This window comes from Aquarana catesbeiana, linkage group LG03, assembly GCF_042186555.1.
Source record: "Aquarana catesbeiana isolate 2022-GZ linkage group LG03, ASM4218655v1, whole genome shotgun sequence".
Lineage (NCBI taxonomy): Eukaryota > Metazoa > Chordata > Amphibia > Anura > Ranidae > Aquarana > Aquarana catesbeiana.
In genome coordinates, this window is record NC_133326.1 from 49751517 (window position 1) to 49776434 (window position 24918).

Consider the following 24918-nt stretch of genomic DNA (forward strand, 5'->3'; position numbering starts at 1 on the left):
AGGCGCTCCCCCTACCGAGTATAGAGAAGATTGCACCCACTGGACACTGGTGACCTTACTGGGGTCAGGGGACCTTAAAGGGCTAGTTCACCTTTATATTGTTTTCTGTAAAAGTGAACCAACACTTTGAAGTGACACTACATAATATTCTTATTCTCCAAAAACACTCCATACACATCCACTAAATGGCCCTGTGATCTATATTTTATTTATTTATTTTTTTTACTGTATTTTGCGGTCTCCTTGTAACATTCTCAGTGAGCTCCCGCACCCCTCCTTTTCCCTCTCACTTCTATTTGGGAACAACAGTTCATTTTGGTTATGTGCATTGCTCTATGCACACTACACATCCATGTACACAATACATAGTCCATCCAGGGAGCGAGTAAGAGAGGGTGGCTGTGTTCCTACATACAGACGTGGCCAAGAGTTCTGAGAATGACAACAAATAATAATTTTCACAAAGTCGGCTGCCTCCGTTTTTATGATGACAATTTGCATATACTCCAGAATGTCATGAAGAGTGATCAGATGAATTGCAATGAATTGCAAAGTCCCTCTTTGCCATGAAGATTAACCTAATCCCATAAAAAAAAAAAAACATTTCCACTGCATTTGTGAAGAAGGCTTCAGGGCGCCCAAGAAAGTCCAGCAAGCGCCAGGACCGTCTCCTACAGTTCATTCAGCTGCGGGATCGGGGTACCACCAGTGCAGAGTTTGCTCAGGAATGGCAGCAGGCAGATGTCTGTCCATCTACAAGTACAGTGATGAGAAGACTTTTGGAGGATGGCCTGGTATCAAGAAGAGCAGCAAAGAAGCCACTTCTATACAGAAATAACATCAGGACAGACTAAAATTCTGCAACAAGTACAGGGATTGGGTTGCGGAGGACTGGGGTAAAGTCATTTTCTCTGATGAATCCCCTTTCCGTTTTTTTGGGGCATCTGGAAAAACCCTTGTCCAGAGAAGAAAAGGTGAGCGCTACCATCAGCACTGTGTCATGCCAACAGTAAAGCATCCTGAGACCATTCATGTGTGGGGTTGCTTCTCAGCCAAGGTAGTGGGCTCACTCACAATTTTGCCTTAAAACACAGCCATGAATAAAGAATGGTACAAAAACATCCTTCAACTTCTCCCAACCATCCAAGATCAGTTTGGTGATGAACAATACCTTTTCCAGCATGATGGAGCACCTTGTCATAAGGCAAAAGAGATAACTACGGTAGATAGTGGGAGGTTAGAACCATGCCTGGAACCTATTAAAAATTATCTACTACACTGCTGCTGCACTGCTGAGATTAAGGCCCTTTCACACCTGATTGTCTGTTTTCACAGACTCCGTTTGCTCAGCAGGGATCGCTCCGTTGATCTCCGCTGAGCCGGCGGATGACAGGTCCGTCTATGCTCACTGTGGAGAGACAGACCTGTCAGATCTCCGCTCTCCGCTATGGGGGATCGGGCCTGTCTGTTTTCATCCGATCTGCCAGATGGATGGAAAATAGAGTTTCCATCCTTCTGAATTTAGTGTATCGGATGTCAGCGGACATGTCACCGCTGACATCCGACGCTCCATAGAACTGTATGGAGCGTCCGTCCAGGTCCGCCTAAAAAACTGACAGGAGGACCTGAACAGTCCGTATGTGTGAAAGGGGCCCAACTCAACTCAAAAATGTGTATTTATATGTGACAGCACTGTGAGCAATATTGTTGCAATTCAATGGATATCTGCACATAAACAATGTATCAATTGCGTGTGTGAAACTATTGTGAATATATATAAGAAGGATACATATAGCAACAATGTTATCATCAACAATAGTGCTGAAAGTGGAGTTCCAGGCTTTTTTCCGTTATTAAAAGTCAGCAGCTACAAAAAAAAGTTTAGCTGCTGACTCTTAATAAACAGCCACTTACCTGTCCCACAGTCCAGCGATGCACCTCGCTCCTCTCCCCCTCCTCTCCTCGGCGCCTCCATTGAGACTGTGGGCACCTGGCCGTGACAGCTTGCGGCTTCACGGCTGGGCATGCACTGCGCATGCGCGAGTTGTGCTGTGCTCTCCAAGTGGACAGGCAATCTTCTGGGACCTGTGATGTGTCCCAGAAGATTGCCGAGAGGGAGGGGCCGCCTAGGGGGAGAGGAGGAGTCGCCTAGGCGGTCCGTAGTCAGAAGTGGGACAGGAAGTCCCACTCAAAACTAGTCCCCCCCCCCAAAAAAAATGACATGCCAAATGTGGTATGTAAGGGGGCGAGGAGTGCTTAACCACTTGCCGACTGCCGCACGCCAATGTACGTCCAAAGTTTGGCAGCGGATATCGTTGTTATGGCAGCAGCTAGCTGCCATAACCCCAGTATCCTTGTTTTCGTGCGGCGGTCGGCTTTCAGATAAAAGTGGTCACTGCGGTGGATTCGCCGTGAGATTACGTTTATCGGTGGCAGGAGAGGGCCCCCCCTCCCGCTACGATCCGGTGCCCTCAGTCGCTTACCGGAGCCATCGGTAGCGGCAGAGGCGATCGCGTCTGTCTCCTTGCTGTGCCTGGAGACGAGTAAGGCTAAGATGGCGCCCACTCATCTCCATTACACTGCAGGGCGGAAGCGACGTCAAAACGTCACTTCCGCTCATACGTCTTAAAAGGCACATTTTTTTCAATGTCATTTTTTTAAATGACTTTTTTTTTTTAATTGCATTTTAGTGTAAATATGAGATCTGGTGTCTTTTGGACCCCAGATCTCATATTTAGGAGTTCCCGTCATGCTTTTTTCTATTACAAGGGATGTTTTCATTCCTTGTAATAGGAATAAAAGTGACACAATTTTTTTTTCTTTAAACAGTGTAAAAATAAATAAAATCATGTAAAATAAATAATAAAACTAAAAAAAAATTTTTTTTAAAACCCCCCCTGTCCCGACGAGCACGCGCGCAGAAGCGAACGCATACGTGATTAGCGCCCGCATATGAAAACGGTGGTCATATGTCATATGTGAGGTATCGCAATAATTCTAGCCCTAGATCTCCTCTGTAACGCAAAACATGCAACCTGTAGAATTTTTTAAACATCGCCAATGGAGATTTTTGAGGGTAAAAGTTTGACGCCATTCCACGAGCGGGTGCAATTTTGAAGCGTGACATGTTGGGTATCAATTCACTCGGCGTAACATTATCACCGGTGGCTTCCCCCTGCTCGGCGGCTTCTAGTTCTCCTGCTGTTCACGGTGGCAACTTCCGTTTCCTCCCTCCTCCTCGGCAGCCAATTGAGAGTCTTCTCTTTTCAGCCAATCAGAAAGCGGGTCTCACACATTCATTCGCTGTTGTAACACACCTGGGTGGGCTCCGGTCGCATGCTCTGTGACCAGAGCCCACCCTATTTTGAAGCCTATTAGAGCCTATGGCTCTAATCAGGGGCTTCAAAAAATCCCCTGCCACTGTAATTCATACGCCCAGTGCCCCGAAAGGGGCCAGACGCATGAATAGGGGCTGGCAGCGACGGCCATGGATAGATTCATGCTATGTATGAATCTATCCATTATGCATATAGGGGGTGGCCTGGAGAGAGGGGGCGGCGTCCGGGTGCCCCTAATAGATGGGCCGCCACTGGATCGATATAATCCATGTGACCCACACAAGCTTCTTCACTCAAATGAAACTTCTTGTTTTATTGCTTCTAAAACACCTTCTGTGCAAAAAAGTTATGTCTAAATGAACTCACCAGATGGTAATGTCAGCAGTGCATTTTCTTTGTAAAATCAACTCTGCAGGGACCCTACATGGACAATCACTCTCCAATGCTACGGATGTCTCAGATCCTCAGAAGCTCAACATATGGAGATAAGAGAAAAGAACCTCACATAGTGTAAGATTTTTTAAACAGTTAAAAGTTTATTTAAAAATATAGTGCACTCACATTTTAAGGTGTCTATCCTGACCAGTGGGGGGCGCCGCCCCCCTAATCTATGCACCCAGCCCCTAATCTACATGCAGGGCGCCGGACGCATGAATTCCAATGGTTTTTTTTTTTTTTTTTTTTTTTTTTAGAAGCACATGATTGGAGCCTGAGGCTCTAATTGGCTTAAAAAAAGTGTGGGTTCGGGACGCAGAGCACTGTCACCAAGTTGTGTGACAATAAGCAAATTAACATTTGCTATTGTCTTCCCAATTCTCCTCCTGGCCAATCAGGAAGTGGGTCCTGAGACCTGTCTCCCGATTGGCCAAGAAGAGAAGCGATCCTATTGGCCGCCGAGGAGGAGGGAGGAGACGCATGGCGGAACCCACGTAATGCAGAGGAGGATGCGCTGTCTGCAACCGAGATGGGTTGAGTGCAGGGCTGGTGACTGACCGGTATATAAGCATAGAAAATCCAAAGCCGAGTTCCTCCTGACTTTATCAACACCACTAGCGGATACACATCCAGCTGAGCTTTGCATTAAAACTGTTAGGGGTCAATTTGGTTGTTTTGCAGGCTGGCTGGTAAGTGTGCTGGGAAATCCTTTGTCTGTGATGTGTGTTGCCCTTCCATGTGCATCTTGCTGCAAAGGCTAGTTATAGATTGGGGTGGCTGCCACTTTTTTATACAGTTGGGCGATTTGGGGGGGGGCGCCATACTTCCTTTTATCTATCCATTCTTATACAGGTGCATCTAAAAAATCTAGACTATCAAAAAGTTTATTTATTTTGGTAATTCAATTGAAAAAGTGAAACTCATATATTATATAGATTCATTACACACAGAGTAATATATTGCAAGCATTTCTTTCTTTTAATTTTGATGAATATGGCTTACAGCTAGTGCAAACCCAAAATTCAGTATCTCAGAAACTTAGAATATTGTGAAAAAGTTCTAAAAGGTCTAAATTGTCCTGAGTATGTGTATGTATGCATGCAAGATATGGACCTTAGATTGTAAGCTCCTTGGATGTTTGTATAGTGTGTAAAGCACTGTTGGTGCAATGTTGTACTCCAACAAACTGTCGGTGCTATATAAATAGCTGCAATCAATATGTAAACCCAATCACTGATATCTCATATAAGCTTTTAACATGTTCATGTAAAAAGTAATTTTCAATAGGATGATTTCTGACTTGACTTGTAAAATCCCCATCTTGGAGTAGATCACAGGACACACAAAGGTCATTTGTAGAATATTGGGTTATTGCTCCACTGCCAGGTGATTGGAAGCTGGAAGATAGAAGAGCTTGACTCAGCCCTGAATCACCTGCATGACCCCTCCCCCTCCCGACAATGCTGCAATTTTGTCAGCAGGAAATTATTGAGTGAACCAGAGGGAAGGGACCCGTGTCCTATGATGTACTCCAACAAAGGGATTTACAAGCAAGTCAGTAACAATTGAGTACTGTCCATGATACTTTGCTTTTTTTGCACTAACATACAATTTTTCAAGATATGCCCCCTTCTTCAAGGTCCAAGCAGGACTAATACACAAAGTTTTAGCAGAATGTTAAAGTAAGAATCTCCAAGGGAAAAAAAAAACAAAAAAAACACAAACAAATGTACACAGCAATGGTATTAACCACCTGACGTCCGCGCTATAGCCGAAAGATGGCTACAGCGCGGACCTCAAGTGTAGGGAGGGCATCCATGTACATCCTCCCATTCTCGTGCCGCCCTCGCGCCCCGCTCTGTGATCGCTGAGTTCTTAGGACTCGGCTGATCACAGAGCAGGGCAAAGGGCCATTCGCATCGGGCTCTTTACCACGTGATCAACGGTCAGCCAATAACAGCTGATCACGGAAGTAAATAGAAGCTGGTTACCGGTTTTTCGCTTTTCTTCACGCTGTCACCATGAAGAAAAGAATAAAGCCAGTAACCGGCATTTGTTAAATGGACATCGGTCCCCTAAAGCCCCTTTCACACGGGGGCGGGGGCAGCGTCGGCGGTAAAGCGCTGCTATTTTTAGTGGCGCTTTACCATCATATTTGCGGAGGTATTCAGGCCGCTAGCGGGGCGCTTTTAACCCCCGCTAGCGGCCGAAAAAGGGTTAAAACCACCCACAAGGTGCTGCTGTAGCAGCGCTTTGCCGGCGGTATAGCCGTGCTGCCCATTCATTTCAATGGGCAGGAGCGGTGGAGGAGCGGTATACACACCACTCCAAAGATGCTGCTGGCAGGACTTTTTTTTACCGTCCTGCCAGCGCACCGCTCTAGTGTGAAAGCCCTCGGGGCTTTCACACTAAAAAGCCAGGAGCGGCTCTTTCAGGGCACTCTGCAGGCGCTATTTTTAGCGCTGTAGCACCTGCAAAGCGCCCCAGTGTGAAAGGGGTCTTAGTGCCACCAGTGCTGATAATCAGTTCCCACCAGTGCCATCTATCAGTGCCCATCAGTACTGCTAATCAGTGCCTCATCATTAGTGCCTCCTGATCAGTGCCCATACATGCCATCTCTCTGTGCCATCCATCAGTGCCCCCTATCAGCGAAGAAAAATTAATCGCTTGCAAAATTTTATAACAATACGAAAAACGTTTTGTTTTTTAAATGATCTACTGGTGGACATTGTTGGGGCAGCTATGTCCAAAAGATGCAGCGATCACAGATCACTGCCGATGCACGCCACAGGGGAGGACATCATTCGGCTATAGCACAGCCATGACATTAACCAGTTCTCGACTGGCTCGCGTACATATACGGGGGCAGAATGGCTCCCCATGCACGAAACCCCGTACAGGTACGGGGTTCCTTTCAGAGCTGCCAGAGGGCACGCGCCCGCTGCACGGCAGGGGGAATCGATGCGCGTGGCCAGCATCGCATGCACGAGCGCCAGCACGGGGATTTGCGTGTGTAAACACACAAATCCCTGTGCTGTCAGAGGAGAGACTTGTCGTTTGTTCCTACTATGTAGGAACAGCGAAATGTCACCTCTCCTACTCAGTCCTATCCCCATACAGTTAGAAACACTCACGAGGGAACACATTTAACCCCTTGATCGCCCCCTAGTGTTAACCCCCTTCCCTACCAGTGTCATTTACACAGTAATCAATGCATTTTTATAGCACTGATCGCTGTATAAATGTCACTGGTCCCAAAAATGTGTCAAAAGTGTCCGATCTGTCCGCCATAATGTCGCAATACTGCTAAAAATCGCAGATCACCACCATTACTAGTAAAAAAAAAAAAATGATAATAAAAATGCCATAAATCTTTCCCATAGTTTGTAGACACTATAACTTTTTCCCAAACCAATCAATATACGCTTATTGCGATTTTTTTTAATCAAAAATATGTAGAAGAATATATATTGGCCTAAACTGATGAAGAAATTTGTTTTTTAAAAACATTTTTGGGGATATTTATTATAGCAAAAAGGAAAAAATGATGTCCCACAGGTGTGCAGGAATCATCTTCCTCAAGTTCCCTTGATGGTGTGTCTGTGCAAGTTCATCCTTGTTTTGTAACGTCTGTCCTGCTTCACCAACATAAGATCCTTTGCTACATTTATTGCATTGGACAAGATACACAATACTGGAGGTGCAGTTGTAGAGCCTGTGATATCAAAGGTCCCTTTTGAGTGTGTGACACCTTTTGATAGATTGATTTGGTTGCACAGTTTGCATTGTTTTGTTGCACGGTTTGATCCATTAAGACATAAATTAATCAGCAGAAAACTTCATTCTGATTATGAAGTCAAAAAAATAGAAGCAAACTGAATTGAGGCTGTGGTTGGGAGGTAGATTTGCACAGCCGGAACCACATCCAAGCAATGGAGCCCAATCTCCTTAGGAGTTTTGGAGCCAAACAAAAAGAAGGCAATGCTATGTCCTGATTTAAATGAAATGCTGAACCCACAACCTTGTCTTGCTAGCACAAGAGACACTAGGGCAGTGATGGCAAAACTTTTTAAACCCGAGTGCCCAAACTACGACACAAAACCAACTTCGTTTTTTTTCAAAGTGCCAACACTGCAATTAGTAACAGCCACAGATAGTGGCTGCAAGGGCCTCTCACCAATCCCAGCAACAACGTTTCCTCCGGACAGATGTCCTCTCACTCTCGGTTGCCCGTGGCGACACCCACAACTAGCACTGCAGGGGCGATAGTAGGGTTGCCACCTCATCCCTTTAAACCTGAACACATATGAATTACACAGGTTCTGAGACTAATTTAATGCAGATAAGGCACCAAGTGAGTTTAATTACCACCTTAATCAGGCACAGAACCCGTGTAATCAATATGTGTTCGGTTTTAAAGGGATGAGGTGGCAACTCTAGGCGATATCCTTGCAGCCGCTCTGTCCCCTGGCTTACAGCGTGCTGCTCCAGTCTCTCTCCCTTGCAGCAATGACTCCTCTCTCTCTCTGGGTGGTGATGCTGAGCATTAAAATGGACCCATAGTCTTCCGGGACGACATGTCCCATGATTCACTTGTCCTGCCTCCTCATTGGTCCCTGGCGGCAGCCAATGGGGAGGGAGGAGGAATCAGCGCAGGCGGCGATCTCTGCAAGTGCTGCTCTGTCCCTGTCCAGCACTGCTTGACAGAAGAAGGGGGGCAAGTGGGGGAACTACACCGACTGTCCACGCCCGCTTCTCCCCTTGTTACAGCGCCACAGCACTTGTGACTCCCGCAGCTTCGCCGTGCAGGGGGAGTGGATGGAGGATTAGAGAGCGCAGACACTGGCGGCGGCTTCCCAGTATAGCTGGCGTGCCCACCAAGAGGGCTCTGCATCCCAGATGTGGCACGCGTGCCATAGGTTCGCCATCACTGCACTAGGGTAAGGCCTCATTCCGCCAACATTTATGTGCCAACTGCAACATGAATCCAGGGTATTGCTGCAGCTGGATTCGCAGGTAAATGTGGATAGTTGCAGTCGCTTAGCCTGTACAAAGTAACTACAAGCCAACATCAGCTGCAGCTATTCGGATGTAACAGCACATGGAGCAATTACCTGCTTGTCTCCAGGGGAGATCATCTGTACCTAACCAAAAGTAATTGCTCCATGTGCAATTACATCCAAACACCTGCAGACAGCTGCTGCCGTTGCAAGCCTGTCATTGCTTTGTACAAGGTGAGCAGCCGCAACTATCCACATCCACCTGTGAATCCATCCTCAGGAATATGCTGGATTCATGCCACAGCTGGCACGTAAATGCTGTGAGAATGAGGCCTAAAGGCTTGTGTTGATGGGCTTTGAGCTTGTGTAGATGACATATGTTTAATAGTCAACTCCATGTTTAAGTGAACTTTAAATTGTTTAAACAATCTATTTCCTCCATTAACATGCAGCAGCTGTCAACCCTGTCCGAACTGTATGTAGCTACATACAGTATACAGCACAGCCGGACATGGACTTCTACTCCCAAAATAAAATGGAGTCGGGCAGAACGCTGCTCAGCCATTCACAGGAAGCTTTGTATTTTATGAACGAATACAAAGCTTCCTCTGATTGGTTGATGTGGAGAGGCAAGCAGACAACAAAATGATCTCCACCTCAGCCTAAAGGCTAGATACAGGAGGTGACTGTAGGTTACATACAAAACTGTCAGCCACTGCATGTGTTAGTGAAGGAAAAATAGTTAATTTGCACCACCTTGGTTCAAACAAACTAAAAGGATAAGTTCACCTTTACCAATAAATAAAGAAATGCAATTTTTTGCAGGTAAAAAAATGCATTTATTTTTTTTTTTTTGTTAGGAACCTGTAAAGCATTGCACCTACTACCAACAGATTGCATTCTATAGAAATAAAAGTCTATGGGTATACATAGTCTTGCATTTGAAGTGAACAAAAGTTCGTCAACACAGGACTAAATAGGCTGTATCCAATGCTGTTCTGTACAAAAGACTCTATTAGAAAAAAAATGTCCCTGTGCTGTAGCCTACTGCACTCTGTGTACAATGACAGCCACACTTCACATAGATCAGATTTGTGCCTCCCCAAACTGCTGCAAATCACCTTTCATACCTGCAGAGCAGGAGGTGGTGCAGGCAAAATCCCTATACTTTGCATGACACCACCTACCACCACCCCAAGGCAAGACCTCTATACTTCCCAAATTGGGGAGGAAATATCTCAAATGGGGGCATTCAACTCTAGATGAAACCTGACAGTTTTTAATGTTTTTCAACACTATCTAAAACAAGCCATGCGTTATGCAGCACTACTTCCTAGCCAAAATGTATAGAACGGTTTTCAGGCAAATATAACAGAGACCCAGGTCTTTCCATACATTATACTGTAATTCCCAAAACTGATTTCAAATCTCATAGCGGATTATAGACATATCGTTTTTTTTTTCTGTAATTCTTTATCAAGCATTCTGGGTTCAGATACCACATCATTTTGAAGTTTTAAGGCCCCCTTTAAATGTTATCTGTTGACACGTGGTTTAAGGCATATTGATGAGTGTGTTGCTCATTCGTTTCCGATATACCCTAAACGAGCCCAAAAAAAATGCAACTGCTTCATTTTTTTCCAGCACACCACAAGGCAATGCATATGTTCTTTATTGCACATGTTACGGTGCACTGAGAAGCAGGTGCGTTTCTTTATTATGTATAACCTTGTTGAGATGCCATTGAAAATGAAAAGCAAGGCTCTGTAATGTGTTTATAGAACACTGCGTGAAAAGATTAAAGCCCTATTCACACCTATGCTAATCAAATCATTTTGCTCAACACCATTTGTAAAAAAAGAAAGGAAGGAAGAAAGAAAAAACAAAAAAAAACACACACCTCTAGTGTTCCTTTATTCTTTTATTTTTAAAAGGCAGGTAAATGATTTTCATTGCACGGTGCTAGTCTTTGTTAAACTTGTCATAAAAAGAAAGATGTGAAAACAATGGAATGACATTGAGCAGTACATTGAAATGTGAATTGTGAAAAAAAAAAAAAAAAAAAAAAAAGGAATGTACCATTTATAAAGAAACAATGCAAAAGAAGAGTAAACATACCCAGATACAACACGTCTTATCTGACACTTGTCTTCTCCGAAGGTTCAGACAACATCTGGATGGTCAGCAGGAAATAAAAGGCTGCGGCTGGGTGACATGTAAGTCTAGTACACACAAGCTGAATTTTCTGGCTGCATCAAAAGGTTCAATAGAAACTGGCCGACATTCGGCCCAAATGTACAGCAGCCGCTCCAACAGGAAGGTCATGACCGAAAAAAGGTCTGGCAACCGCCTCCCTATCAGCCAATGGCTGACCGGACTGTTCTGGCAGAACACAATAGCTCAGCAGGGAAGATCGTACTAACATCAGATTGTTATACAGCGGCTCCGACCAGAGCTGTCAGAAAAAAAAAATAGTAGTGTGTACAAGGCTTAAGCAGATGCCCATGTGTCTTTATTGAATCGCAGCAGTTTGTCCCTCCATTAGCGGCCTTAACGCTGCTAAACCTGAACTTTAGCAATGGTAGCGACAAATTGCTTCCTCAGTGTGATTCCATAGGGACAAACGGGCAGGCTCTTAGCAATCCTGACACTGCCCATTGGGACAAATCACCAGCGGCAGGATCGCTGGTAGCAAAGTCACCCATGTGTCATCAGCCTAACAGCTGATAGCCTTACGTTATACATTGTCCCACCTCACCATAATATGACTGCTTCTCCCGTTTTATTATAGTAAGACACAAAACATGTACAGTATATCTTTATAAGGACTAAAAACATAAAAACAACTGATTTATGAGCTCCTCGGTCATTACCCAACAACTGACCCATCATCCAGTGTCTGCGCATATCTTACAAAAACATCAGTGACAGATATGCTGGAATAGCAAAATACCTTCACTAGCAGCATTGTCTTCATTCCCAGCTAAAATTACTGATCAGCAGATTGTCAGTACACTTCCACTGCTTGACATTTACTTTAAGGCACATCAGATGTGAAAAATGATATTGGATATGTTAAAAAAAAAATAAAAATAAAAAATAAATGTATCATCGTTTTACTCTTAGGAGTATATAAAATGAAATAAATTACATTTTTACACTATATTGATGATCTCATAATACAATTAAGCATAAATTGATTCATACATTCTCTGGAAATCTCATGACCTGGATGAAAATAATTGTGTATTGCAAATGTGTACAATGTTTATACTGCTACAGATGTTATTAGCTTTTTATAACATTTTGTTGCAACATTTTAATTCCCTACCCTTCAACGGGCACTAATATTACTTCCTCTTTTGGCGTATACAGCCATTTGCAGATGATGCCATAAACAGAACTTAGACTCTTAGTAAATAAAGATCCTGCAAGAGTGGAGTGGTGGACCATGAATTCTGGCCCTTGTAGACTAATGCCCCGTACACACGGTCGGATTTTCCGATGGAAAATGTCCGATCGGAGCGTGTTGTCGGAAATTCCGACCGTGTGTGGGCTCCATCGGACATTTTCCATCGGATTTTCCGACACACAAAGTTTGAGAGCAGGATATAAAATTTTCAGACAACAAAATCCGTTGTCGGAAATTCCGATCGTGTGTACACAAATCCGACGGACAAAGTGCCACGCATGCTCAGAATAAATAAAGAGATGAAAGCTATTGGCCACTGCCCCGTTTATAGTCCCGACGTACGTGTTTTACGTCACCGCGTATAGAACGATCGGATTTTCCGACAACTTTGTGTGACCGTGTGTATGCAAGACAAGTTTGAGCCAACATCCGTCGGAAAAAATCCTAGGATTTTGTTGTCGGAATGTCCGAACAAAGTCCGACCGTGTGTACGGGGCATAACACCAAGCAAAGTATGCCTTCCATGTTTGATGACAGATGTTGTGGGAAGATACCTAGCTTTTAGCATTGTAGGAATCACAGATGCCCACAAAACCTGGGCTTCAACAGCCATGCTGATAAAGCCAGGGACCATGAAAGAAGATGGCATATCTGTCCTTGACATACAAGATTCTGACTGGCACAGGACACGGAGTGTCCACCAGGAGTCTCAACAGGCTGACGCACCACATGGAAAGACGCTTCAGGCTGGGTTCACACTGATGCGAATTGGATGCGGGTTTCCCGCATCCAAGTCGCATGACAGAAGAGTGTGACCGGCTCCCAATGGAGCCAGTTTACACACCTCTAGAGTGGCCGCAGTCTGAATTGCAGAAGGATCCTGTGCATCTTCTGGTCCATTTCAGGTGTGAATTCAGCCACAAATTCAAACCTAATTCACACCTGAAAAGGTGAACAGACATGCACCGGACCCCCTTCTGTGAACCGCAGCTAGTGTGAACCTAGCCTCAAGGAAGGAAAGGCATGGATTAAAGTGTAATGATGCCACAAAGCTGCCAGAGAACATACCGCTTCTGCTAAAGGATCCTTGTAGTTGAAGATAAAACGGTCTAGTTGGTTGCTGAACCTCAGGGTCAGAAGGTCCACATCCAGTATCCCCAACCTGGAACATGTCCAGGTAGAGGGACCAGTCTCCCCTGTCCAGCTGCTGTTGGCTGATGAAGTTTGCCTACCTACAGTCTACACTTGGAATGTACATGCTGGGCAAGGCTGTAATGTGAAGTTCAGCACAAGACAGGATCCAATCTACCTCTCCTGCTGCTGCCAGATTGGATAACCCCCTAGCATGATGGTCCAATGCAGCAGAGACAGCCAAATCACCCAAAACCCCCAACAACTTAGGCCAGCCACACATGGTGCAATTTTCTTTCCTGCAACCAGGTTGCAGGAAAAAAAAATTAGCACTGTTCCCCGATCAACACAGATAGTGCTGACAGGGGAATCCCTCCTGCCGAGCTATTGTCTGCTCCCGGTGGGGGAAGCTGTCCCCGCTGGGAGAAGACTGTGGCTATAGCAGCTAACGATAATCATAAGAGAATCAGGCAGGCTGGTTGTTGTACCCAAGTTGGTCGATCAATCAACTTGGTACATTCAGCCTGCCCATTAACAGTTCGAACCGTGTATGGCTGACCTTAACTGGGAGGTGAGACACCTCTGAAGGACATTTCTGATTCAAGACAGATTTGCGCACCACCAAAACAAGGGACAAGCTGGTCCTTGGTGCCAAACAAATGGGTCTGTCCATGGATTTGATTGACTTATCCCATGATGACAGAACGTTGCATTTTATAGAGGCCTGTATTAAAACTGGGCAAATGTGACTGCCTGGAAGTTGGCTACTATCTGGTCCAAAACCCTCATGTAAAAAAAAAAGGAAAACCAGAGGAACCGGCCTGGAGAGCTTGACTCTGAGATCAGATTGTCTGAAGTTTCCCAGTAGATCCAGACCCTACAAACTATGAGTTCCAGTGATGATTTCTGAAGTTTTGAAGTTTCAGGATCCATCAAAACCGTAACGTCTAGACAGTCCAAGCCACTTTGTCCGATAAAGCCTGCATCAACTGTTTCCTCAACAGAAGGTTGTCTAAGTATCCCACAGTGGAGATTTTATGAGAATACAGCAAAGCTAGTACTGGGGCCAACACCTTGGTAAACACCCAAGGTGCAGATGGTAGGCCAAGGGGTAGGCCCACAAATTGGTAGCGTAGGAGGCCCCCAGCAATATTCAGGAAATGTTGATGCTCTAGGAAAATTGGGACATGCAAGTATACATCCTTCATGCCCACAGGCGCCAGAAAGTCTGCATGATAAAGTGAGGCCACGACGGAACCGGTAGATTCTTGGCAGAATTTGCATATGTGAATAAAGATAAATCAGAGCAGGGCTGGATTTTCCCTTTGGGTTTAGGAATGGTAAAAAAATTTTTAAAAAATTGGAGTAGAATTCTTGAAACTGTTCTGCCACAGGAACTGAGGCAATGAGACCTTGCTCAAGAAAAGCCTAAAAAGGACTGAATTGGGATCTATTAATCTGTGCAGAGACACAGGAAGGTCAGAGGTGATAAACTAAGAAGGGGGTAGGGAACAAAACTCTAGTTTGCAGCCCGGAAATACCACCTCCTGCACTCAAACATCTGAAATGCAAGCTGTCCAAAAATATGCAAAGATTTAAAATGTCTCCTCTACACTGGAAAGCGGGCGACACTTTCATGCAGAAGGAATCTTGTTTGAGTATTTGGAGGACTTTGAGCCCAACACCTTGTGGGTGGATTAGGAGAAAAGTTTTGGGATCTTGATAAAGAGGGTATGTGGCTAGAGAAACTAAATGAAAATTTCTTAACAGATAAGGGAGAAGACTTTGCATGGGTGCTCTTGCCAGCGGTAGCATCCTCAATAATTGTATCAATAGTAGATCAAAAAGATATGTTGTCCCTGCAAGGCCAAATTTTCTTATGCGTGTGCTCTGATATGAGATAAGTCAGGGAAGCCTCCGGCAAGCTGTCACAAGCGAGGATTAAAACTACAGCCATTTGCTCCATGTGTTCTATAGATGAGGGATCAATTCCAGCAGTGATAAGGTCCCTTTTGAAGGATTTTTAATCAGTCGTCCGTCATGGTCTGGCAAAGCAAAGTCATAGCCTAGGTGGGGTAAAGAGCAGGTCCCCCCAGCGAGAACAATGTTCCAGAAATGATTTCCAACTGCATAACATTAGCATGGTGGTCCCTTTGTTAAGGCATGGCACTGCTGAATCCACAGTGAGGAAAATCTACTTTTGTACAAAGTCCTCCCCAGATGGGTAAGGCTAATAAGCATTTGGGGGAAGAAACAACTTGTCTGGGTGTTTCCAATTTCTGTAGTCTTATATATAGTGTAAACCTCAGTCAAAGAAGGTAAAGATTAGTGGGAGCTGAGAACAACATTATTCCATGCTGCGGACATCGATACCCTCAGTAGACATGCTGCAAGCAGGCCTTAGAACCGTTTAATAGAGTGTGAGAGGGTGGCACCCATTGCAGCAGTACTGTACCCCTTGTATCTGACCCAGACATGTTTCAACTGCATGGCAGTAAGGCAACTTAAGGTCCGGGTACAAGGCAAGGATTCAATTATACATCTGGTACCAGATATGGGTCGAATGGCCTTAGGTGATCAAAGCCACTGTAGGCAGGCAGCAGGAGTGGGCCAAAAATTGGAGTGCCACGTGACTCTTTGCAAGCAGCAGTAGGAGATGTTTCTTCCCCGCCATTTGGTGTGTGTGACACTCCCACCCAATGAATGACATCAGCACCCAGTCCCACAGCATTAACCTTTTCTGAAGTGAAAAGCAGCAGCAAAATGAAAGGCCCCCAGCCACCTATGTAAATGAGGTAGATTCCAGAGGTTGGCTCGATGGGCCTACTCATGGTGTCATCAATTCTTCTAGTACAGTAGCAAAAGAAAAAAAAAAAATATGGAGGCATGCTGCCAATCCTCCTGTAGACAGCAGTGCAACCCAAAGATTAAGACTTCTTGTCTCCCTCAATAAATGCAAAAGAAAAATCAATTCTTCTTTAAAGGATCTCACTCCCCCCCACCAAAGTCTTATACTCACCAGTCCCCAATCCTGGTAGGTCCATGGTGTGAAGCCCACATGGAACACATAGCTGCTTAAAGAATAATTGTTCTAAACTACGATGTGTAGTTAAACTGAATCTCCCCCCTCCTATTCCCTGCAAGGGCTTAATATCTAAAATTACATTTGCACAATCTGGGCCCTTTCTTACAAACCACAGTCATTTTTTCTCAAGTACATACAAATTATTTATATATTCGATTCATAACAAAGCCTGTTATTACAGACACTTTGATGAATTTTGATGAATCACTCTGTGCCTTCAGCAGCATTAACAGCCCTTATGTGCCAGAAATTGCTGCTTTTAAATTATATGGATGTACATCTCGGCACCAGTTCAAAGGAGGAATCCAGGGCAATGTCAATACAAATATTAAAATAAGACTTTAGAAGGTCAGGTTACAGTATTTCAGCCATCCATCCATCAGTATATTGTTAAAATGCTTTTAAAGGGTAATTAAATAGTGATAAAACTATCTTCTTACAACAAACATCAGCAATTAATGTTTGTACATTATCAATCTTACATATAAGCAGTGAATAGGACTTTGGAATGATTTTCTGTTCTTACTGAAAACCTCACACTGTAAATCAGAACAACTGGCTTAGAAGATACAAAGATAGAAAGTATAATTAAAGACAAAACTTTTTTAGTTTTGGATAGAGTGGAGATGATTAGAACCCCTGACAGTGTTTATTGCTGTCTATGCCCCTGTTAAGGAGATTCACCCTCTCTATTTGTCCTGTTTACCAGTATCATTGAAACTGAAAGAAAAATCACAAATTTTGGGTTGTCCCCTAAAAAGTAATAGAGGGGAAACCTTCCATTGGGGACACTAGTTCTGGTGATCTGGGTGTCCCCAAGCGATTCCCTTTTAACTGCACGGATTTTGGCTGTGGGACAGGAAGTGAAATCTCCGCTATGGGACACAGATGGTGCAAAAAAAAAATCTGACAAAATGAGAAAAAAGTTCTACTTTAAAGCCTGGTAGACACTAGTCGCTTTTTTATTTTAATTTGTTCAACCCAGTGGGCTGAATGAAAAAAAAAATGAGGAGCTCAGGAGGAGCTGCTGTACTAACAATCTGATGTTAGTAAAGCGATCTCCCCACCGAGCTATTGTGTTCTGATAAGGGGATGGTCCCCCGCCAGAACACACCGGTCAGCGCTCTGGCTATTGGCTGAGAGTGCTGATCAGGTGTCGATCGGCAGACCTTTCTCGGTTATGCCACTTTGACAGAAGGTGGCCTGAAAGGCCGGCTTCTGTCGGACTGACTACCGCACACACAGGCTAAATGTCAGCAGGTTTCTATTGATGCGATTGATGCCACCCTATATTCGCCGGTGTTTATGGCCCTTCAGTCTAACTAGACAACCACAGGCTGATGGGTAGGCTACCCCTGGTTGCTAGATACTCAGCTTACACAGCTGGGGCTGCTACAGTGTAAACAATTGATAATTTAATATTTTGTCAATCTTTATCATGTATCAAAGAGCATTTAATCTAGATTCAGGCCAAAAGCTGGGGGGTGTTTTGGTCCAAAAATCTCTTTATAGGCAGTTTTGTTATAGTCTTGTAAATCTGCCAATTGGAGTATCATACACAGAATGTAACAAGCAATCTGCAATCCTTATTCAGACTGTGCAGACACATTGGGCTTAATTAATTCATACTCTACAGCTTTGGTCAGACTCTTTTGTGCAATTTGTGCTACTGCTCTTTTCTTTTCATCTTCTTCATTCTTTGCAATGACAGTCAGGATCTCAAATGTTTCACTTTCCATCAGCTTTTGTGCCAGCTCCTTGTCTGCAGTCATCATGTTCAGGACAATGACAGCACCTCGGTGCTGCAGTTCTAAGTTCTCACTGAGAAGCAGAGACTGCAAAATTTCCAGCCAGTGAGTAGTCTGCAAAGATTTAATAAAATATATAATAAAATAAATATAGGACATACTGGAGTGTAGCATTAAAATATTATATCACGATTCAAAGAGAACAGCAGCAAACGTTACAATAAAAATGTAATAACTGATCATTTTCATGATTTTTTTTTGGAGCTTATACATATACGCTATGGTTGGTCTTACAGAGAAAATAAGGTTGTCTAAGCTAAATTTCTCTGCTCTATTCAGTGCCTCACTGTTGACTCTACATACCTTGTACAGTAATAGGCTAAGCAAACTGCAATGCATGTACAAAAGCGTAGCAAATATCTCAATTATGCATATATCCTGTATTACTGTATCAATAACTTTGGTTCAAGCTTATGAGAAAAGCACAATTGTAGAACAAAATATTATGGACCTGCAAAAGCAGAATAATAAATCAAGTACACTAACACTCTGGCTTGGCTACCCAGGATTATATCTTCCTACTAACTGTATGACTTGTCCAGCCACTGTATAACAATTGCTTCTACAATGACAATAAAGCCCCACACACACGGGCCGAATGCCGGCCAACATCGACTGGTTCGATAAAAACCAGCTGGCATTGAGCCCATGTGTAAGCCAGCCGGTCTGTTTGGCCGGCTTCTGTCCGACAAGCATGCTGAAAAACAAGCAGTCGACCGACTCTCAGTCAGCACTCTCTGCCAATTGCGGAGAGCGTTGCTTGGAGTGTTCCTGCACAACAGCAGGGGGAGATCGCTGTACTAACGTTGAAACGTTAGTACAGTGGCTCCAACCAGAGCCGACAGTTTTTTTTTCGTTCAACCCGCTGAGTTGAACGGAAAAAAACGAATAGTGTGTACCAGGCTGATGTGACTGATGTGACTCCACCGAAGTGTGGAAGCACCAACTGCTGGTGATATCTGTGATACTGTCACTTTAAACAAGATTAATAACAGGACACCATTGGATTTAAATTTTAGATGTTATTCTCTGCTTGAAAATGATTTTGATGCAATATCTCTAAACTGCCCATTGCTTTAGTATCAGGGCTCTAAGAAAATAATGTCACCAGCACACCAGGATCTCCAAAAATGGGTCCAAAGCTTTAATTAGCGATCACATCATTACAGCAGAGAATGACGTTTCTGAGCCACGCAGTACCCCTTCACCGTCACATGCCTGATGAAGGGGTCCTGTGTGGCTCCAAAACGTCGTTCTCTGCCGTAATGATGTGATCGCTGATTAAAGCTTTGGACCTATTTTTGGAGATCCTGGTGTGCTGGTGACATTACTTTCTTTGACTATACATGGTTCCAGCCGGTGGTCGCTTCAGCACCCATTTATAAATACAGCCATCTTTACAGGAATGTGTGTGTTGGAAAAATTGCATTGGTATCAGGGCTCTTTCACACGGAGCCACTCTGCTCCATTCAGCTGGGGGTCTGTGAGCGAATTCCCTACTGAATTGGAGTTGAATGGCACAGATGTTTGAGATCTGTTCAGTTTGTGTCCACATTTTGACAGCAGACAGGAGTGGGCCCATTCGGTGATGTAAACAGACTTGTGTACATTTACATCATGCCATCTCTGATCCATCACATTTAGGTCCAGAAAAAGGAAAAGGATACAGTCCTTTTGTTTTTCTTTTCCACAGACCTGGATGGATTCTGAGGTAAGCGGGTGTCAATGTACACAAGTCCGTTTACATCAGCTTACCCATAGACCCACATGGAGCTTTCTGATGTGATCTGCCTGAAAAACAGATAGGCAGAGCTGATCAGAATGCCCTTGTTAAAGGGTCCTTAGAACCTGTAACAATTTGTTACAATAAAAACAAAGCTGTTTTTTCAAAATAGAAGTGGAAAAACAGGATCTCTTACCGCTTGAGGAATCTTTTGACATATCTTGGGATGCAGGGAGGTCAGCATAGCAACAGTCCCAGCAGCTGCGCGACGTAGACGGGGGTCATCCTCTCCACTGTATAAAACAACTAGCTTTAGGCGATCTGTTCCCTCTGCTAAGAACAGTTTTTGCACCTGCAGAAAGAGAAGAAATCTTACTCCAGCCCTGGTCTGGCCACAACCTCATCAGCACATGGCGGGGTTGGTTTACTAAAACTGGCGAGTGCAAAATCTGGTGCAGCTCTCCATACAAACCAATCCAGATTTTTTGTCAAAGCTTAATTGAAGCGGATTGGCGACCATGCAAACTGCATCAGATTTTGCACTCTCCAGTTTTAGTAAATCAACCCCAGTATGTCCGCCTTCTCCAATTCAAAATTTGACAGCTAGCTGCCCCCTACAGAGAGGCCCTATGGGTGTAATTGAAAAATTGAAGTTCACAAACAATCCTTAGCAATCAAGTCAGACCCTTTCTAGTATTAGACAAAACATGGTATCCAGTTCACATCATGTGCAATGCCAGAGCTTTTTTTTTTTTTGCTAATATTCTCAGGTAATCCTCTGCTATACCCCCATACACAACTTTAGCAGACTTTGTATAAAAACAGAATTTGTCCTGTAACACCCACCTGAATATTGACTGAATATAATTGACTATTGGTTGATGCCACTCACCGATGCCGCTCCGCCTCCCGGCCACTGGCCCACGGGAGACTATCCCTTAACCATTCCCCCTTTTCCCTTCCTCTTCTCCCTCTCTTTGCCCATCCCAGGGAAACATTCCCCCCCCCTTTGCAATCAGTCCCCCCCCCCACCCCTCCCCCTTTTTCTTTTTTTCTGTCCTTATTCCTACTCCTATGAATTATTTGGTACCCTCCCTTTTCCCAGTCTTTGTAGAGGCACCCACAACTGGTAACAAGGAACACCCCTTACTGGAACCATTTTACCTCCACCTTTCACTCAAACCATAGAGCTCTCGTTTTATGGTTTGTGTTACCAAGCTCCTGTATATGTTTTACCTTACTGTGCTCTGGTACATCCCTCTAACGTTCACACCTCTATGTACTCTGTTTTCTGTGCCATAACTGCGCTTCCTTATGCCAGGGTTCCTTGTGCCAGGGTTCCCCCAGAGGTTGCTAGCGTTCCTAAAGCAATGAACAAATTCTGCCTCCTTTCCCATTGACACCAATAATCTTTTACACTATCTGTAAGGGGGTAATTCATCCGAATGACAAGTCTAAGGAGAATTCTTCCCACTGACCATAACACTAATGTATCAGGAGTTGCAAATATAGTCATTTTTAGCAGGGGATCCCTAAGATAGATATAATGCATACATACTGGCTGAATTTGAGCACAGACTTTTTTTCAAGTTTGGAAATAAACCAGCCCCATTGTTCATACTGAATTGATACTGGGCTAGGAAACTAGTGAATAAATGCAAAGTGTGTAACTGTAAAGTATGCCTTCAATAACAATTCGGTTAAAAATTCACAGTGGGCAGTAAGACACAAAAAATGAATATGTTCATTTCCAGGATAATAGTACGGAGTACAATTTTGTTGTTTACACCTCAGCCTCACCTCTTCACTCATGGCCATGTTGCACATACATTCAGTGGCAGCTGCTCGTATCAGTTCATGCTCTTCAAACATATAGCCCTCAATCATGGGCACTGCCTTCTCCTTGATGATTTTACTCCTGCAGGGCACAATATAGGATCCTTAAAGAAATTCTGTGGCATCTATAAATGTGTTGCTTCAGCTGACATTTGAGAATCTAATGTTAAAGCCAAATTGAGGTTTGATAAAGTGACTCACCTCAACTGCTCACTGATTCCTGCTAGGTTTGTTAATGCCATTAGTGCTTCAAAGTTCTGCAGGCCAGTCCTGTTAAGATGAAGAAGGCTGACCAACGGCCGAACAACCTCATATATCTGTGAAAGCAGCGAAACAGAAGTTTTCAATTCATCAGTGGTTATATGCTTATTGTGTCACTGGAGAACCCTTTCTATTCAATATGAACCAAAAACTTTTAGTTTAATGTAGAAGTTCAGGCAAAACCTAAAGCTAAACCTGCTCTCTGCCACATTCTTAACCTAATCTATCTATCCCTGTTAAGCAAAAATCTCTATACTTACCTGTTCTGCAGCCGATCCAGTCCGGTCCCAGCATCAGCTGTCAGTGACGGCTTCAGTGTGAAGGTGGGTATAGGAGAGGCAGCAGACAACGGAAGCCCCATAGTAATCTATGGATGACATCACTTTCCAGGCATTTCCCAGCCGTTGTTGGTCCTCTCCTGCATACAGCTGGAAACCAGTCCGGATCAGCTGCTGAATAGGTAAGTACAGCGATTTTTGCTTTACAGGTTTAGATAGATTAGGTTCAGAATGTGGCAGACAGCAGGTTTAAAGTTAGTTTGTTTTTGCGTGGACTTACACTTTAATAGTAGGCAACATTTTAGACCTCATGTCTGTTGCTTTTTTAGATTCATTTTGTTTGTTATGGCTCATGGAAAATTGTAACTTTGCTTCTATACAGTGACGAGCTTGGGGATGATTTACTAAACTGGAGAGTGCAAAATCTGGTGCAGCTCTGCATAGAAACCAATCAGCTTCTAACTTTAGCATATTCAATTAGGTTTTGATGAAAAAAAACAAAAAACAAACAAACCTGGAAGCTGATTGGTTTCTATGCAGAGCTGCAACAGATTTTGTACTCTCCAGTTTTAGTAAATCAACCCCATTGTATTAACTAAACAGAACTCCCTTATGAACGTCTCATTCACGCAGGCACTCAGCCTCATGCAACTGCAAAGCCATTTGTTTGCTTTTTTTTTTTTTTACTACTGCTATGAGCCCATAGACAGTGAATGGATATGCATTGGCAGTACAGACTCGCCCGCACAGCCAAGTTTGAGAGGTATGCATGGACAGGTACACAGACCCAGACACAGTGGCTCTGAGGAACTCAGCTGTGCAGAGGAGTCTGTACAGCCAATCCATTCGCTGTCTATGGGCTGCCTGCACACAGCACAGCAGTAGTAAAAAAAAGTAGTAGTAAATAAATGGCTCTTCAGGCTGTACAGGGCTGAGCTCCCATGTGAATGAGCCCTAAAGCTGCCACCTAACCCCCCTGATTAACTGACAATATCTCTGCACTGCTCCTGCCTGCTACACACAGCAAAAAGAAAATAAACTGACACTGCAGCGGTAAGTTAATTAAAAGAATGATTGCAGGTACAAGGTGAGGAACTAATAAAATAGTGCACTAAATGGACATCCTTTAACAAGTGTGTAAGCTGAAAGCGATATTTTAAATCACAGATGGAGTCTGGGGGTTTGGGTCATATGCCAGCTTTCATTGGAGTCGGTCTCACCCCTCCTGGTGCATTTACCAGAACATCGATTAAGCACTTGCTGACCAACGTACGTATATAAAACATTGGGGTTGATTTACGAAAGGCAAATCCACTTTGCACTACAAGTACACTTGGAAGTGCAGTCGCTGTAGATCTGAGGGAAAGATCTGAAATGAGGGGAAGCTCTGCTGACTTTATCATCCAATCATGTGTAAGCAAAAATGCTGTTTTCTATTTTCCTTGCATGTCCTCCTCAGATCTACAGCAACTGCACTTCCAAGTGCACTTTCAAATGCACTTTCAAATGCACTTGTAGAGCACTTGTAGTGCAAAGTGGATTTGCCTTTAGTAAATAACCCTCATTGTGTCAGCAAGTGGTTATTATAAGATCATAGCTGCAGCTATGATCTTGGTATTGTTTTCTTTAGACGGCGATCAGCTGTTTTGTAAAAAGTGATTAAGGCGGCTGTAACACTTACACAGTGCTGTGAAGAGCCTCCTTGTGATAGCAATAAAGTTAAATGAAAAAAAAAAGTAACAAAAAATAGAAATAAAAAAGAATAAAAATAATACTTTTATTTTAAAGCACCCCTGTTCCCCCACTTATATATACAAATGCGCACGTAGGTCTGTCACACATATTTAAACAGCGATTGCACCACACATGTAAAGTATGAAATCCCAATAGTTGTGATAGGTGCACATGCTTAAGGCTGTAAATAAAAAACTTGTACTGAGGAAGTACTGAGGTTGCCAATGCCAAGTCCTTGTTTAAAGTCTTTGCAGATGTACATGCTTGTTCTGATTCAACATCTCAGGATGTAGAAATTCAAGACACAGCCATGCATGAAGCCAAACAGCATTTTCAGAAGGAAGCCAGAAATGGCATCTTCCATATTTCTCAGTACAGGTTTCCTCTGAATGCAGAGATTTTACCACTGTAGGCTGCAAAATAATACACAAAATGTAGCTGGTTTAAAGTATAACTACAGGCAAAACTTTTTTTTTCCAGTTTTGGATTGAGTGGAGAGGGATTGGAAGGCTTGTCTGTTTTTTATTGCTGTCTGTGCCCCCATTAAAAAGAGATTAACCTTCTGTATTTGTCTTGTTTACTATTATCATTGAAAGCGAAAGTGAAAGAAAATCCCAAATTTTGGGTTGTCCCCAGAGAAGTAAGTCGTTCTGGTGACCTAGGGGTCCCCAAAAAATGTTCTTAATTTGCAGGGATTTCCTCTTACTTGCTGTTTGACTATGGGACAGGAAGTGAAGGGAAATCTCCCCAATGGGATACAGATGGCAGAAAAATAAAAAATCTGACAGGGGTTATAATCCTTCCTTACTCTATCCAAAATTAAAAAAAAAAAAAAAAAAGGGTTTTGCCTAAAGTTCTACTTTAAGTGAACAGCAGC

At 43.6% G+C, this 24918-nt stretch overlaps 1 protein-coding gene across 1 annotated transcript in view; it reads right to left on the bottom strand.

The window, feature by feature from the left end:
• Nucleotides 1–10676: 10676 nt before the first annotated feature.
• The window catches only part of UNC45A (unc-45 myosin chaperone A), a 71589-nt gene continuing 57347 nt past the window's right edge, over nucleotides 10677–24918 (bottom strand). The window contains exons 17-20 of the mRNA XM_073618507.1: nucleotides 21970–22085; nucleotides 21733–21850; nucleotides 20129–20284; nucleotides 10677–18263 (exon numbers count right to left, since the gene is read on the bottom strand). Coding sequence (XP_073474608.1) covers nucleotides 17988–18263; nucleotides 20129–20284; nucleotides 21733–21850; nucleotides 21970–22085 — 666 coding nt within the window. The 3' untranslated portion in view covers nucleotides 10677–17987. The remainder of the gene's footprint in view (nucleotides 18264–20128; nucleotides 20285–21732; nucleotides 21851–21969; nucleotides 22086–24918) is intronic.